Source organism: Heptranchias perlo, chromosome 5 (genome assembly GCF_035084215.1).
Source record: "Heptranchias perlo isolate sHepPer1 chromosome 5, sHepPer1.hap1, whole genome shotgun sequence".
In the NCBI taxonomy this organism is placed as follows: domain Eukaryota; kingdom Metazoa; phylum Chordata; class Chondrichthyes; order Hexanchiformes; family Hexanchidae; genus Heptranchias; species Heptranchias perlo.
Window position 1 is genome coordinate 125,990,704 of NC_090329.1, and position 17,219 is coordinate 126,007,922.

At 44.9% G+C, this 17,219-nt stretch overlaps 1 protein-coding gene and 1 long non-coding RNA gene across 2 annotated transcripts in view; one reads left to right on the forward strand and one right to left on the reverse strand.

Moving 5' to 3' along the window:
- Nucleotides 1–2,584: 2,584 nt before the first annotated feature.
- Nucleotides 2,585–10,946, reverse strand: LOC137321532 (uncharacterized). Its single transcript, XR_010962848.1, has 3 exons — nucleotides 10,883–10,946; nucleotides 5,836–5,967; nucleotides 2,585–2,797 (listed from the first exon to the last, which is right to left on the reverse strand). It is a non-coding gene; the product is annotated as an uncharacterized lncRNA (long non-coding RNA).
- A 111-nt stretch (nucleotides 10,947–11,057) lies between these two features.
- rsph9 (radial spoke head component 9) overlaps nucleotides 11,058–17,219 on the forward strand; it is a 46,655-nt gene continuing 40,493 nt past the window's right edge. Inside the window, exon 1 of the mRNA XM_067985174.1 lies at nucleotides 11,058–11,384. Coding sequence (XP_067841275.1) covers nucleotides 11,158–11,384 — 227 coding nt within the window. The 5' untranslated portion in view covers nucleotides 11,058–11,157. The remainder of the gene's footprint in view (nucleotides 11,385–17,219) is intronic.

Here is a 17,219-nt window from a genome sequence, read left to right on the forward strand (position 1 = left end):
TAGAGGTTCTACAATTAGCCTCAGCAGCCTTTCCCTTCCCTCCTGCCCAGGACAGAGAGGGGTAGTGGTGGGGGGGGGGGGGGGGGGGGGGGTGGAGAAATCAGCCAGGCTACCAGTTCCTGATTGCTAACCGCGCACTGGAAAGTGCACATGTGTGGATGTTGGATGATGGCAGGATAAAATTCAGCCACGGTGGCTCTCAGCAGATAATAGCCAGTGTCATACTCTGGAGGGTGACTGGCACCTGCAGGAACTCGAATCAGCACGAGTGAGCTTCTTGATTACAACAGTGACTACACTTCGAAAGTCCTTCCTTGGCTGTAAAGCGCTTTGGGACATCCTGAGGTCATGAAAGGCGCTGTATAAATGTAAGTTCTTTCTTTCTTTAGGAGATAAGGGGGAGGAAATTGGAGGAATCAGATGAATCACTGACAACTGGGACAGCCAAGGAGACGCTGGGTCCACCGGGCCATCCTGTCCCAGCCTTCTCAATGAATATTTCATGTTGTCTTACCGTTCTCACCCTGTAGGTGACACTGTACTAGACAGTAACTATGTTACTGTCTAGTACTATTCTTTCCGCAGACCTGACAAGTCTCAACACACTTGGAACAACACTGACTCCTTTTGAGTCCAGCTCGCGGGTAGTCTGAGATCTAGAGTGTGATTGCGATGTTTAGCTGCGAGCCTGGCCTGTCCCTTTGAGGCCACAGCTTAAGTATTCTCTGTAGGATCCAGGTCTTTGTAGCTGTTGGTCAACTGGAGGTCAGTTCATTGCTTGTTAAGTTTCAGGCTCCGGGTTAGAATAACTCAGGATGAAATTTATGGCTTTCTTCCTCTTTTTATAAGATTGTTTTGCATTTGTAAGGAAGTGTGATGTCTGGAGTGTGACATCTGATGTGTGGCACCTGGAGTGTGACATCTGGAGTGTGATATCTGAAATTTGACACCTGGGGTGTGATAACTGAAGTGTGATATCTGGAGTGTGATATCTGAAATTTGACACCTGGGGTGTGATAACTGAAGTGTGATATCTGGAGTGTGATATCTGAAATTTGACACCTGGGGTGTGATAACTGAAGTGTGATATCTGGAGTGTGATATCTGAAATTTGACACCTGGGATGTGATAACTGAAGTGTGATATCTGGAGTGTGATATCTGAAATTTGACACCTGGGGTGTGATAACTGAAGTGTGATATCTGGAGTGTGATATCTGGAGTGTGACGTCTCTGCCGTAACTTCGCCGGAGCAGATCCGAGGAAATTTCCGATCATAGTGACCAGAGGAATTCTCACCCTTCTGTGGTGTACTTGTCAACTGAGCCATGCTTAAATCCTTCCTTAAGCTACAAGGCCATTTTTACTGTCCATTCCTTGCTGCCCTAACAACTCGGCCACTTCGGAGGGCTTTAAGAGTCAGCCACATATTGTGGGGCTGGAGCTATATGTAGGCCAGAACAAGTAGAGGTAGTGGGTCTTCTTCCCTGAACTATGTTAGTGAATCAGTTTGGGTTTAAAGCAACAAAAAAAACTAAAATACCATTCAAAGGAATAAGAAGGACCTTGCATTTAAATAGTGCCTTTTATGTCCTCAGGATGACCTACAGTGCTTCACAGGCAATAAATTACTTTTGAAGTGTAGTCACTGTGATTGTGTAGGCAAACGCAGCAGCCAATTTGCACACAGGTGTCCCACAAACTGCAATGAGATAAATGACCAGTTAAACTGTTTTTATTTTGGTTGGGGGAGGATTGTTGGCCAGGACACCTCCCCCAGTCTTCTTCAAACAGTGCCATGGGATCCTTTACATCCATCTGAGAGGGCAGACGAGACTTTGGTTTAACGTCTCATAGGAAGACGGCACCTTCGACAGTGCAGCACTCCCTCAGTACTGAACTGGAGTGTCAGCTTGGATTATGTGCTGAAGTGTTGGAGTTGCACTTGAACCCACAATCCCCTGAGTCAGAGGCAAGAGTGCTACCACTGAACCACTTGCCTGACCACATAAATATGTTAAATTAATAACACCGACGGCAATTTCGACACTGTTGCTTCTTTTTCAAGTATGATGATAATAATGATTTTTTTTAAAGTTGATGATTGTGTGTTATTCCGCCTCATTGCTCAGACTGCCTTGGAACTTGTTCAAACGCTAACCCCTGCAGAAATATTCTGGGGATTATGAGTTTAATGGAACTTATTAAAGAACTCCCTGTCGTCACCCCGTCAAAACCCCCTAACAGCAGCAACACTCTCCACAAATGAAACGTCTAGTAGGACGGGTTGCAGTCAAAACAAAGGCTGCTCGTTCGGCTGGCTTGTCATGGAGTCGGGGAAGTGCCTTTAGGCAGGTCTGGGGGTGGGGGGGGGGGGGGGCGTATAAGTCCGTGGATTACACTAAGAAATGTCTGCAACAAGAAATCTAGAAATACCACAAGGATTTTCATAATGCTAAAAGGGTCATTTTGTTCTCCAGTGGATTCCCCTGCGCATGTCTTTCTATTGGGAGAAGAAAAGATTTAAATCTTTCGTTAATGAAAACGTTTATTACATGCTGTGCCTTTCACAGAGTTAGGTCACTTTTTAAGCATTCCAGAGATGAGAGGAGGAGACCCGTGTATGTGTGTGTGTGTGTGTGTGTTTATTTGCCTTTGAGGGTGAACCTCCTTTGCTTTCTTCTCGTCTTCCATCTTTTCCCCCGTTCACCCCACCTTGTGTTTCACTGGGGTACTGCGCCAAGGGCACCAGACAGTCTCCAGTACTGCGCCTCAGTCATTAACCTTCACCTGTGAGGCTAGACAAAGAGACAGAGAGATAGATAGAGTTAGCAAATCGCTCGATCCGGCCTGTACCGTGCCTGATCTCGCCCGACATCGGCACGTTTTCCAGCAGGAATCAATTGACAGCGGCCAGGAGCCCCGGTTTATTTTTTTCCCTCTCCTTAACGCGGGGCGACACTGAGGCAAATTTTCCTGCCCCTTGCTGCAATGGACTAATTGAGCACAGACCAGGGATTGAACCCGAGGCCTCTTTATTTTGTATGGCCCTGCAGCACAGTGGGTGGAGCAGTTACCAACTGAATGTTCTTAGGAGCATATGGCCCTCCAGCATGCCCTGCCATTCAATTCGATCATGGCTGATCTGTACCTCAACTCCAATTACCGCCTTTGCTCCATACCCCTTGATACCCTTACCTAACAAAATCTGACCACCTTTGAAAGCTCCAAATGACCTAATATCCACAGCCTTTTGGGGAACAGAGTTCCAAATTTCTGCGACCCTTTGAGTGAAAAAGTGCCTCCTGATTTCTCTCCTCAATGGCCTAGCTCTAATTTTAACATTATGTCCCGTCGTTCTTGATTTCCCCCACTAGAGGGAATAGCTTCTCCATCTCTACCCTATTGAATCCTTTTAACATTTTTAACATCTTGGTCAGATCACCCCTCAATCTTCTATATTCAAGGGAATACAAATCAAGTTTATGTATCCTGTCCTCATAATTTAACCCGCTATGCCCTCACATCTTCCTGATGTAACATTATGAGGACTTGCTGTCAGTAGTCGCAAGTGGAAATCGCAGAATAGGCGCTACCAAGTTATAGTCCTAATCGCCATTTGAGCTCACATCTAGTGAGTCTTCATGGAACATTGCAATCTCTACATTAAAATCTCTGCTGCTTTCATCCAGGACTTCTAAAGAGGCTGTTGCATCAGTTCTGCCCCCTCACCCTTCAGTTGCAGTGTTTATATAACGGGCTTGACCGTTGTTGCTTAGATGGTAATGGAGACTCAAGATTTCCTGGGTCTGTTCTCCATTTAAGAGTGAGGTTGCCTCATGTAGAACAAGATTTCCTCAGGTGGAGTGGGATTTCCAGTTGTGGAGATTCCTTAAGGTAGACCAGGATTCCCTTGCCTACATCAGGAGTCCCTCAGGTAGAAAGGGATCCCCTCAGGTAGAACGGGATCCCCTCAGGTAGAACGGGATCCCCTCAGGTAGAACGGGATTGCCTTGCATTGAAGGCGATTTCCTCACATAGAGTGGGAATTCCCTAATGTAGAGCTGGATTCCCTCAGGTAGAAATATCATTGAGTTGGATTACCTTGCTTGCAGCCGACGGATCAGATGAAAGCTCTGCAGTCCTGCCACATGCAGTCGTGAATGGTGGTGAACAATCAAACAACTAACAGGAGGAGGAGGCACCATGAACATCCCCATCCCCAATGATGGCAGAGCCCAGCACGTCAGTGCAAATTGCCCAGGTATGTCCTGTCCAATCCAATCCAATCCAGCCAATTACCGCCCCATCAGTCTACTCTCAATCATCAGCAAAGTGATGGAAGGTGTCGTCGACAGTGCTATCAAGCGGCACTTACTCACCAATAACCTGCTCACCGATGCTCAGTTTGGGTTCCGCCACGACCACTCGGCTCCAGACCTCATTACATCCTTGGTCCAAACATGGACAAAAGAGCTGAATTCCAGAGGTGAGGTGAGAGTGACTGCCCTTGACATCAAGGCAGCATTTGACTGAGTGTGGCATCAAGGAGCCCTAGTAAAATTGAAGTCAATGGGAATCAGGGGGAAAACTCTCCAGTGACTGGAGTCATACCTAGCACAAAGGAAGATGGTAGTGGTTGTTGGAGGCCAATCATCTCAGCCTCAGGACATCACTGCAGGAGTTCCTCAGGACAGTGTCCTAGGCCCAACCATCTTCAGCTGCTTCATCAATGACCTTCCCTCCATCATAAGGTCAGAAGTGGGGATGTTCGCTGATGATTGCACAGTGTTCAGTTCCATTCGCAACTCCTCAGATAATGAAGCAGTCCATGCCCCCATGCAGCAAGACCTGGACAACATCCAGGCTTGGGCTGATAAGTGGCAAGTAACATTTGTGCCAGACAAGTGCCAGGCAATGACCATCTGCAACAAGAGAGAGTCTAACCACCTCCCCTTGACATTCAAAGGCATTACCATCACCGAATACCCCACCATCAACATCCTGGGGGTCACCATTGACCAGAAACTTAATTGGACCAGCGTCATAAATACTGTGGCTACGAGAGCAGGTCAGAAGCTGGGTATTCTGCGACTCACCTCCTGACTCCTCAAAGCCTTTCCACCATCTACAAGGCACAAGTCAGGAGTGTGATGGAATAATCTCCACTTGCTTGGATGAGTGCAGCTCCAACAACACTCAAGAAGCTCAACACCATCCAGGACAAAGCAGCCCACTTGATTGGCACCCCATCCACCACCCTAAACATTCACTCCCTTCACCATCGGTACACTATGGCTGCAGTATGTACCATCTACAGGATGCACTGCAGTGACTCACCAAGGCTTCTTCGACAGCACCTCCCAACCCACGATCTCTACCACCTAAAAGGACAAAGACAGCAGGCGCATGGGAACAACACCACCTGCACGTTCCCCTCCAAGTCACACTCCATCCCGACTTGGAAATATATCGCCGTTCCTTCATCTTTGCTGGGTCAAAATCCTGGAACTTCCTATCTAACAGCACTGTGGGAGTACCTTCACCACATGGACTGCAGCGGTTCAAGAAGGCAGCTCACCACCACCTTCTCAAGGGCAATTAGGGATGGGCAATAAATGCTGGCCTTGCCAATGATGCCCACATCACATGAATGAATATATATTAAAAAATTCCCTAGCCATGGTAACTGTAGAATTCCAGCTTCCAACAGAAGTGGTGCCACCAGGTAAAGTAGATGGTAAGAGTGGCACACCAATGCCATGGGTTTCTGTTTGAATGCCACTCCCCTGGGACCATGTAGCTTGAAGGAAAATTGCCTCAGGTAATGGGCTACCTTTCTTCCCCTTAAGACGTTCCTCTCAAGTGTTACCCATATCATGGATACTACCATGCTCCCAGCGAGAATTATTCTCCGTGCACACACATGTTGCCACTGAATGTTCTGCACCATCTCCATCGATTTTCTCTACAAAAAGTCAAAAAGCAGACCTCAGAGATATTTCTTTTTGGTTTATTTATGAACTACATATAATATACAAGGATGTGTTCTGTGTTTTTTTTCGTCCTGAGATTATGCAGTGGACATTAGCCTAGTGGCTATGGTACTGGACTAATAACCCAGATGTTGTGAGTTCAAATCCCATTGTGACAAGTTATGAATTCAAATAAATCTAGTCATTTGTGAGCTAGCACCAAAAAAACGATTGTGAAAGTTGCTGGATTATCAGAAAAACTTAACCAGCCCTCTTCGAGGGAAGGGAACCTCCTTTCCTGATCTGGTCTACATACAATTCCAGTCCCACAATATGTGGTTGATTCTTAATGCCTCTGAAGTGGTCTAGCAGTATTCAAGACTTGGCTTTCATAGCAACAGCACTGAAACAGGCCAGTTGGCCCGTCAAGTCTGTGCTGGTTTGTGAGTTATTGAGGTGAGGAGAAACACTTGGCATGGGAGGCAAAACTGAGTTTCTTAGAGGAAATGTGAGGAGAACTCGCTGGGTAAATCCCACATGGAATCTGCACAAATACATCATCTGGAATCTTCCTCCAACCAGAGACTGCTGTAAGAACGAGTCCAAATGGTGCCTCTAGTAATGAATGAGTTAAAAAAAAAAGAACCTCTCTGGAGATTATCATAGGCCACAATTGAACCTGCTGAAGAATGGTCATAAATTCACACATCTCGTTAATTAAACAGCAGGATTCCAGTATTCATGCGCACTGAACTGCATGGGGTCAACCATTCTGTAACACAAGATACCCGGTCCAGTATCCCTTTGGAGTGGCTGAATCAGATCTTAAAAACACACACGCAATCCTCACCATTTGAAAGTCTGTGGTTTTGTCGCAGATATAAATTCGCTCGATGCAACAAAAGATAGTCGAGACTGTTTTATTTTTTTGGGTGATGTTATGTAGGTTGAAAGACTTGTATTTTTTTGGAGACTTTTTTGAACACAAATTAAGTGGGCCCCGAGAGGTGATAGCAATCAAAATACCAGAGGAACCTACTGGTAGTCAGCTTGTTGACAGCCGGCAGAGGCAAGGGTATTCGCAACCATCCAGATCGAGGGATAGATATGGTAGAAAGAGAGAAAGAGCACTAAAGGGAAGGAAGAGGAGCTGGTCGCTCTCTTTTTGAAGTGGTAATTGTATAACAGATGTTATTAATTTGTGTAAGAAAGTAAATGAGGCCTTTTGAAGGCAGGGGCACGATGCGGGTAAGTGATGGGCACCAAGATGGTAGGTGTTGATTGGGTGCATTGACCATCCATAAAGGGATCAAAGAAGGGATTACGGAGCCCAGACATACGATACGCTGAGAAAGCAACAAGTGGAATTAGGAAACCAGAGATATAGGGGAAGCACACTTTTTTTTCTAATAAAAAGAGAAAACAACATGCAGGTTCCACAAACACAGACATCACGACGTGTTTATAACAAGATTAGAATAGTCTGAGGTGAAGGATGGTTCAGGATTTAAGTTACAGTCTGAGTGAGGGGGAGGGGTGGAAACAATGAGGAATAGAATATGACTTGTGGTGCAGTAGTTAGATCATTATCACAACGAACTGGGGGAATTTTCCTCTTATTATGTTAAAGCATAAACGATTACCTGGGAACAGCTCTTAGAGGAAAATTAGGCGGGCTCTGATACGGTCGTGGGATCCTCACCACCCGATTTTCCTCTGTGCACTGCACTCAGCCAATCCTTTACACCAAAGCGCAATATCTGCCCCCTCATCTTTGAAGCAAGAAACTTTTCTTTGATTTTACAAGGATCAGAAAAGTATTAACTACTCAATATAAAAGGCACTGGTTGCCCGGGGGGAAGATAACATGGCATAATCCAGCCAAAGGGGTTCAGATTTATATATAGAATAATGGATGCCTGGGAGCGATTATAGGCTGGAATCTAATCAAGGGGTTCAGATGGTTTCTATATAGAATAATGGAAACCTGGGAGTGATTACAGGCTGGAATCTAATCGAGGGGTTCAGATGGTTTATATATAGAATAATGGATACCTGTGAGTGATTATGGACTGGAATCTAATCGAGAGATGCAAATGGTTTATATATAGAATAATGGAAACCTGGGAGTGATTACAGACTGGAATCTAATCGAGGGGTTCAGATGGTTTATATATAGAGTAATGGATACCTGGGAGTGATTACAGGCTGGAATCTAATCGAGGGGTTCAGATGGTTTCTATATAGAATAATGGAAACCTGGGAGTGATTACAGACTGGAATCTAATCGAGGGGTTCAGATGGTTTATATATAGAATAATGGAAACCTGGGAGTGATTACAGGCTGGAATCTAATCGAGGGGTTCAGATGGTTTATATATAGAGTAATGGATACCTGAGAGTGATTACAGGCTGGAATCTAATCGAGGGGTTCAGATGGTTTCTATATAGAATAATGGAAACCTGGGAGTGATTACAGGCTGGAATCTAATCGAGGGATTCAGATGGTTTATATATAGAATAATGGAAACCTGGGAGTGATTATGGACTGGAATCTAATCGAGGGGTTCAGATGGTTTATATATAGAGTAATGGATACCTGGGAGTGATTACAGACTGGAATCTAATCGAGGGGTTCAGATGGTTTATATATAAAGTAATGGATACCTGGGAGTGATTACAGGCTGGAATCTAATCGAGGGGTTCAGATGGTTTCTATATAGAATAATGGAAACCTGGGAGTGATTACAGGCTGGAATCTAATCGAGGGATTCAGATGGTTTATATATAGAGTAATGGTTATCTGGGAGTGATTACAGACTGGAATCTAATCGAGGGGTTCAGATGGTTTATATATAAAATAATGGATACCTGGGAGTGATTACAGGCTGGAATCTAATCGAGGGATTCAGATGGTTTATATATAGAGTAATGGTTATCTGGGAGTGATTACAGACTGGAATCTAATCGAGGGGTTCAGATGGTTTATATATAAAATAATGGATACCTGGGAGTGATTATAGGCTGGAATCTAATCGAGGGGTTCAGATGGTTTATATATAGAATAATAGATACCTGGGAGTGATTACACGCTGGAATCTAATCGAGAGATGCAAATGGTTTATTTCTAGAATAATGGATACCTGGGAGTGATTACAGGCTGGAATCTAATCGAGGGGTTCAGATGGTTTATACATAAAACAATGGATACCTGGGAGTGATTACAGACTGGAATCTAATCGAGAGATGCAAATGGTTTATATACAGAATAATGGATACCTGGGAGTGATTACAGACTGAAATCCAAGCACAAAATAAATCTCTGCATCTTCCTACTGTGTCTTTTTTTTAAAAACTACCTGGCCTCCCTGTCACAGTTTGGGATTATTTTGCCAATTCTTTCCCCCAAGGAAAAGGCTAGGGCATAATCGATTTTGAAACATGTTTTGAGCAAACCTAAAAGGTGTTAGCTTCTTGGGGGAGCCCAATGCTGGGTTTGGATGTACAGGCAGACGAGAAGTATCTAAAATGCAGAATGGACAGTTTTGCTATGCAAGGAACTCAAGCAATGGCTAATTCATTAGTAATGTCTGAATGAAAAGAAAGATTTGCATTTATACAACAGCTTTCATGACCTCAGGACGTACCAAAGCACTTTATATCCAATGAAGTGCACAGAAACATAGAAAATAGGAGCAAAAGTAGGCCATTCGGCCCTTCGGGCTTGCTCTGCCATTCAAAATGATCATGGCTGATCATCTAACTCAGTACCCTGTTCCCGCTTTTTCCCCATAACCCTTGATCCCTTTAGCATTAAAAAATATATCTATCTCCTTCTTGAATACATCTAATGACTTGGCCTCCACTGCCTTCTGTGGTAGAGAATTCCACAGGTTCAGCACCCTCTGAGTGAAGAAATTTCTCCTCATCTCGGTTCTAAATGGCATACCCCGTATCCTGAGACTGTGACCCCTGGTTCTGGACTCCCCAGCCATCGGGAACATCCTCCCTGCATCTAGTCTGTCTAGTCCTGTTAGAATTTTACATGTTTGGATGAGATCACCTCTCATTCTTCTAAACTCTAGTGAATATAGGCCTCGTCGACCCAATCTCTCCTCATACTTTTGAGGTCCTGAGGAAGGAGGAAGCCTCCGAAAGCATATGGATTTTAAAATAAAATTGTTGGACTATAACTTGGTGTTGTAAAATTGTTTACAATTGTCAACCCCAGTCCATCACCGGCATCTCCACATCATACTTTTGAGGTGTAGTCACTGTTGTAATGTCGGAAATGCGGCAGCCAATTTGCGCACAGCAAGGTCCCCACAAACAACAATGAGAAAATGACCAAGTAATCTGTTTTGGTGGCGTCCATTGAGGGATAAACATTGGCCTGGGCAATGAGGGGGGAGAACCCCCCCCCCTGCTCTTTTTCCAAATAGTGTCAAGGGATCTTTTACATCCACCCGAGAGGGCAGGCAAGGCCACAGTTTAAACATCTCAACTGAAAGACAGCACCTCTGACATTGCAGCACTCCCCTCTGTACTAGCAGTAGATGTGGAGATGCCGGTGATGGACTGGGGTGGACAAATGTAAGGAGTCGCACAACGCCAGGTTATAGTCCAACAGCTTTATTTGAAATCACAAGCTTTCGGAGCTTTGCTCCTTCCTCAGGTCACTAGAGTGTGAGCCCGGCTTCTGTGCTCAAGTCTCTGGAGTGGGACTGTGAAGGGATAGGACCTTCTGACTCAAGAGGAGTGCTACCCACTGAGGCACAGCCAGCACATCTCATTCAGCATGACATCTGGCACCTTGTGGCTGACAGTAAGGCTCGGATTTCTTGCACTGGAAGTTTATATATATTTATATATATATATATATTGCTTAAAATGGGTTTCATCCTTTACCTTGCAAAATAGAGCGAGTGGCTGGTCTTCCTCAGGGAGAGGGGGCGGGGTGAGTGAAGGAGGAGGGGGAGGGGAGGCGCTGCTTTGTGACCCCTCACCTCGTTTTCCCCTTGGGTCGCCTAGCAACCGTAACCCGGGAAGCGACGCTCAGGTGGAGTTTGGAGGGGGAGGGGTGTGGAGGGGGCGGTGTATCCTAGCAACCGACAGCCAGGCCCGAAGCAGCGGCCGGGAGTAAGGGACCGCCACAAAAACTCACAGCCCGCAGCCGCGGCGCCATGGACTCCGTCAGTCTGCACCTGCACCTGAACTACGTGTCGAGCAGCGGCGGGGTGCTGACCGCCGAGCAGAAGACCACGCTGCAGATCTCGCTGGAGCTCGTCAAGAAGAACTACAAGTTCACCCGGGTCTACTTCTGGGGCAAGATCATGGGCCTGAACGCCGACTACTTCATCGTGCAGGGCGTGGAGAAGGACGAGATGAGGGGCAGGAAGACCCTGTACAGGTAAACGGGCAGAGTTAGGACAGCACGCAACAAACTGGAGGATGTGTCTGGTGGCAAAGATGTGTCAATGGCGGTTTCCATCCCTAACCATTAAACTTAACTACTAACCCTTAACACTAAACCCTAACCACTAACATTAACCCCTAACCACTAAACCCTAACCACTAACATTAACCCCTAACCACTAAACCCTAACCCCTAACCACTAAACCCTCACCACTAAACCCCAACCACTAACCCCTAACTCTGAACCCCAACCACTAACCCTAATCACTAACCCCTAACTCTAAACCCCAACCACTCTCCCTAAACTGTAACCATTAACTCTAACCACTAACCCCTAACTCTCAACCCTAACTCTAAACCCCAACCACTAAACCTAAATCCAAACCATTAACCTTAAATCCGTACCAATAACCCTGAGCACTTAACTCCTGACGCTAACTCCTAACTCCCATGTCCTAACCCCAACCACTAACCCTAACCTCTAAATTGAGCAGTCTCAATAGTCACTTGGTGTGGAGATGGACCAGATGTGGGGCAGGAAGTTTACAGGTAAATGGGGGACTGATAATAGAAGAGGCGCAATAATAAAAATATAATTGTAATAAAATAACTGTTAGTATGTAAATAAATATATTTAGCAAATATATCAATACTACATAAATATTTCAAATATAGTATAGCAATCTAATATAAATATATAACATTACAATATAAACCTGAGTGAAATTATCTCATTACAATAATATGAAACTGTGAAACAATGTGATAATAAAATATAATAATCACCTTCTTGAGTTGGCCTGTTATTCTGATGTTATCTGTTATACTTTGTGTTTTTACCCTTGATATTCCCATTGGGTTCAGCATCACTGGCCCAGCCCAATATCTAGGTCAGTTTAACAAGATCCAGGGATCGAATGTGAAACATTTGTCATTGCGTCCCTGCTTTAGAAGACTGAAAATATAGGGGGTGAAATTCATCTTGGCCAATTACACGAAAAGGTCGATAGCGAATCCACAACCCATTTTGCATTCTGCCTGATTGTGTAGAAAAATCGGGCAGTGTGTAAAATGGGCTGCCGATTTGCTGTCATCTATTTGCACTGTTGCCCAAGGTGAATTTCACCCCTCCGTGCACTCAATCAGACTGTATGAAAATTATACACCAACAAATATATTTATTGAACGAAAACAGCGCTTGGTCCAGACAACAACAACTTGCATTTTTACAGTGCCTTTAACTTAGTAAAACGTCCCAAGGCGCTTCACAGGAGGGTTATCAAACAAAATTTGACAGTAATTATAAACTTTATGATTCTTCTTGTAATGTCGAAACATACTCCTGCATTAAAACCTCAACATAAAATTGATCATTGAAACACAGTTGCTCATTTTTTAATTGGCGGAACACTATCACAGAGCCTCTGATTAGCTCAGTAACTCGGTTGGCTTCAGACTGACAGGTGACTGGGAGAAAGTCAGTTTCAAACACAACGTTTAAAATCCTTTGAAGATATATTGGAACATTTATGGGTTGTCAAGTACGTAGGCTGCTTATCCACACTATTTTGAATGTTTTTTGAGAATAAACGGCAGATGTCGGTGGCCCAGTAGTGGCAGAGAGGCCTGAAGAAAGAAACGTCCCTAAAGCCATGTAACTCCAACAGGCTGCACTCTTGATGGAGTTTCCTTTCTCCCCAAACACTGAGAAAATATTTGGCTATCAATCCCCACCCATCCGCTGAGCACAATCTTCTCAACGAGGAACTTTCCGGCCCAATTCCCACAATCTTCTCGACGAGGAGGTTTCCGGCCCAATTCCCACAATCTTCTCGACGAGGAAGTTTCCGGCCCAATTCCCACAGTCTTCTCGATGAGGAAGTTTCCAGCCCAATTCCCACAATCTTCTCGATGAGGAGGTTTCCGGCTCAATTCCCACAATCTTCTCGATGAGGAGGTTTCCGGCTCAATTCCCACAATCTTCTCGATGAGGAGGTTTCCGGCCCAATTCCCACAATCTTCTCGATGAGGAGGTTTCCGGCCCAATTCCCACAATCTTCTCGATGAGGAGGTTTCCGGCCCAATTCCCACAATCTTCTCGACGAGGAGGTTTTCGGCACAATTTCCACAATCTTCTCGATGAGGAAGTTTTCGACCTGACATCAGTAGTAGGGAAAATGCTAGTATCTATTACTAAGGACGTAGTAACAGGGCACTTAGAAAATCATAATACGATTAGGCAGAGTCAACATGGTTTTATGAAAGGGAAATCGTGTTTGACAAATCTATTAGAATTTTTTGAGGGTGTAACCAGCAGGGTAGATAAATGGAACCAGTGGATGTAGTATATTTGGATTTTCAAAAGGCCACATAAGAGGTTGTTACACAAGATTCGGGCTCATGGGGTTGGGGGTAATATATTAACTTAGATTGAGGTTTGGTCAACAGACAGAAAACAGAGAGTAGGAATTAACAGGTCATTTTCAGGTTGACAGGCTGTAACTAGTGGGGTGCCGCAAGGATCGGTGCTTGGGCCTCAGCTATTTACAATCTATATTAATGATTTAGATGAAAGGACCAAGTGTAATGTATCCAAGTTTGCTGACGATACAAAACTAGGTGAGAAAGTAAGCTCTGAGGAGGACACAAGAGTCTGCAAAGTGATATCGACAGGTTAAGTGAGTGGGCGAGAAGGTGGCAGACCTGGGGAAATGTGAGGTTATTCACTTTAGTAGGAAAAATAGAAAAACAGAATTTTTTTAGATGGTGAGAAACTATTAAATGTTGGTGTTCAGAAGGATTTGGGTGTCCTTGTACACGAAACACAGGAAGTTAACATGCAGGTACAGCAAGCAAATAGGAAGGCAAATAGTATGTTGGCCTTTATTGCAAAGGGGTTGGAGTACAAGAGTAAGGAAGTCTTGCTGCAACTGTACAGGGCTTTGGTGAGACCTCACCTGGAGTACTGTGTACAGTTTTGGTCTCCATACCTAAGGAAGGATATACTTGCCTTAGAGGGGGTGCAACAAAGGTTCACTAGATTGATTCCTAGGTTGAGAGGGTTGTCCTATGAGGAGAGATTGAGTAGAATGGGCCTATACTCTCTGGAGTTTAGAAGAATGAAAGGTGATCTCAGTGAACCATATAGGATTCTAAGAGGGCTTGACAGGGTAGATGCTGAGAGGATGTTTCCTCTGGCTAGAGAGTCTAGAACTAGGAGTCATGGTCTCAGGATAAGGGGCCAGACATTTAGGAGTGAGATGAGGACGAATTTCTTCACTCAGAGAGTCATGAATATTTGGAATTCTGTACCCCAGGGGACTGTGGATGCTCAGTCGTTGAGTATATTCAAGACTGAAATCAATGGATTTTTGATCTGTAAGGGAATCAAGGGATATGGGGATCAGGTGGAAAAGTGGAGTTGAGGTCGAAGATCAGCCATGATCTTATTCAATGGCGGATCAGGCTCGAGGGGCCAAAAGGCCTACTCCTGCTTCTATATCTTATGTTCTTATGTTCTCTTCCTATAATCTTCTTGATGAGGATGTTTCTGGCCCAATTCCCACAATCTTCTCAATGAGGAGGTTTCCGGTACTCTTTCTCTACCCCCCCAACCCCCCCCCCCCCTCCCTGCTTCCCCAAGCAGAGCAAGTTTCCAGCCCCTCCACTGCACAAGAAGAGCAAGAAGTGGTACCAAAATTTCATGGTAGATGATGGCAAGTTCAAGTAGACACTGATAACGTTGAACCTTGAAACCCTGAAGAAGCAGTGGATTTGGCAGCATTTGATTGAAGCAAGTAACAACAAAACACACTCCTTTCCGAACTAGACTTCCCATCACCATCCCTCGTACTGAGAGGATTTCCCAGGCAGAAACGCAGTCCACTGAACAGCATCCCTTCCTCTGTCCTCTCCCCTTCCCTCCCATTTCCCTCTCACCTCCCTTTCCTCATCTCCCCTTCCCCTCCAGGCCTCCCTCCTCCTCACACTCTCTCCCCATCCCCTCACTCCTCCTTATCCTTTACTCTCTCCTCCATTTCCTCCTCCTCCTCCCCATCCTTCCTCCTCCATTCCCTCTCCCTTGTTCTCCCTCTTCTCCTGCACCCTGCTCTCTACTCTACCCCATCCCTTCCCCACCTCGTCCCCTCCCCCTCCTATGTGCCTCTGCCCCATCTGATAAACATGTCTTCCCCTTCCTCCTCGTTCCCCTCCCCTATATTGGTTCCATAATCCCCCCTCTAACTTTACTTGACCTGAAAACTTCACATTGGTCTTGACCCATGTGCAATGTAATGGGAGATCGACTAGTAAAAGATATAGTAAGAGAAGTGATTTCCTAATGCTCTCAGTAATACAGTCCTAAAATAATACATACTACCCCTTGTGAAGGAATCCAACGAAAAATGTCATTTTTAATTGTAGCCTCAAACACAATCAATCGCGTTTATTTGATTAAATTTCCCGTTTTAGAACTATTTAGAACCATTATATATGGTGATTATTTTCATTGCACCGGTCAACTTTAAACACTGGAATAAAACTCAGCCTGTCTGGCCCCATGATATCAACCACTGAATACAGACGACACGGCTCACTGATTCTGGCAATTTACCACGATCCACAATAATTTCGGGTTCAGTGCACATCTGTCAGAAACTATAAAGGGGAAGAAATTTCTAATCAGCAGTATTGTGTTGCCCAGGGCAAACTTTCAACATGGAAAGAGGGAGGGGGGGGAGGGGGTTAGTGTGGTTATGCAGGGATATGCAATGGTATTGCACATTGGCACACCAACACACATGGTGCTGCAGAATAGTGGGATACCGTTTCCAGCTATCAGGAAATTCACTTATAAGGAAAAGTTACGGCAGCTGGGCTTGCTTTCGCAGAAAAAAAGGGGAGACTTTGGGGTCTGTGATTGAAGTTTTTGAGATTATGAAGGGAATTAATAAGTATGCTCCAGGCAAATTGTTCACTATGGCAAAGGTTTCAATCACCTGAGGGAGGCAGTGCACACCAGGGAAAACGTCCAACTCCCTAAGGAGTGAAACTTCAGGATAATAGTTCAACCTAGAATCATAGAAAGGTTACAGTATGGAAGGAGGCTATTCGGCCCATCGAGTCTTTGCAAGAGCAATTCAGCTAGTCTCACCCCTCCACCTATCCCCGTAGCCCTGCAAATTTTTCCTTTCAAGTACTTATCCAGTTCCCTTTTGAATGCAACGATTGAAACTGCCTCCACCACCCCCTCAGGCAGTGCATTCCAGATCCTAACCACTCGCTGCGTAAAAAAGTTTTTCCTCATGTCACCTTTGGTTTTTTTGCTAATCACCTTAAATCTATGTCCTCTGGTTCTTGACGTTTCCGCCAATGGGAACAGTTTCTCTCTAACTACCCTGTCTAGACCCTTCATGATTTTAAGTACCTCTATCAAATCTCCTCTCAGCCTTCTCTGTTCTAAGGAGAACAACCCCAGCTTCTCCAGGCTATCCACTAAAGTCCCTCATCCCTGGAATCATTCTAGTAAATCTCTTCTGTACCCTCTCTAAGGCCTTCACATCATTCCTAAAGTGCGGTGCCCAGAACTGGACACAGTACTCCAGTTGTGGCCGAACCAGTATTTTATAAAGGTTCATCATGACTTCCTTGCAAACAAGATTATACAGCTCGTACCAGTGGCACTCTCCACAAATGACTCACTATTCCTCTCTATCCCTTCATGACTCCATACTCCACCTCAACTATCCTCTTAAATCCTAATTTCTTTCCTCTGCCAACTCACTACTCCCTAGTCTGTATTACACCTCACTTCCCCAGTGCCCTAAACTC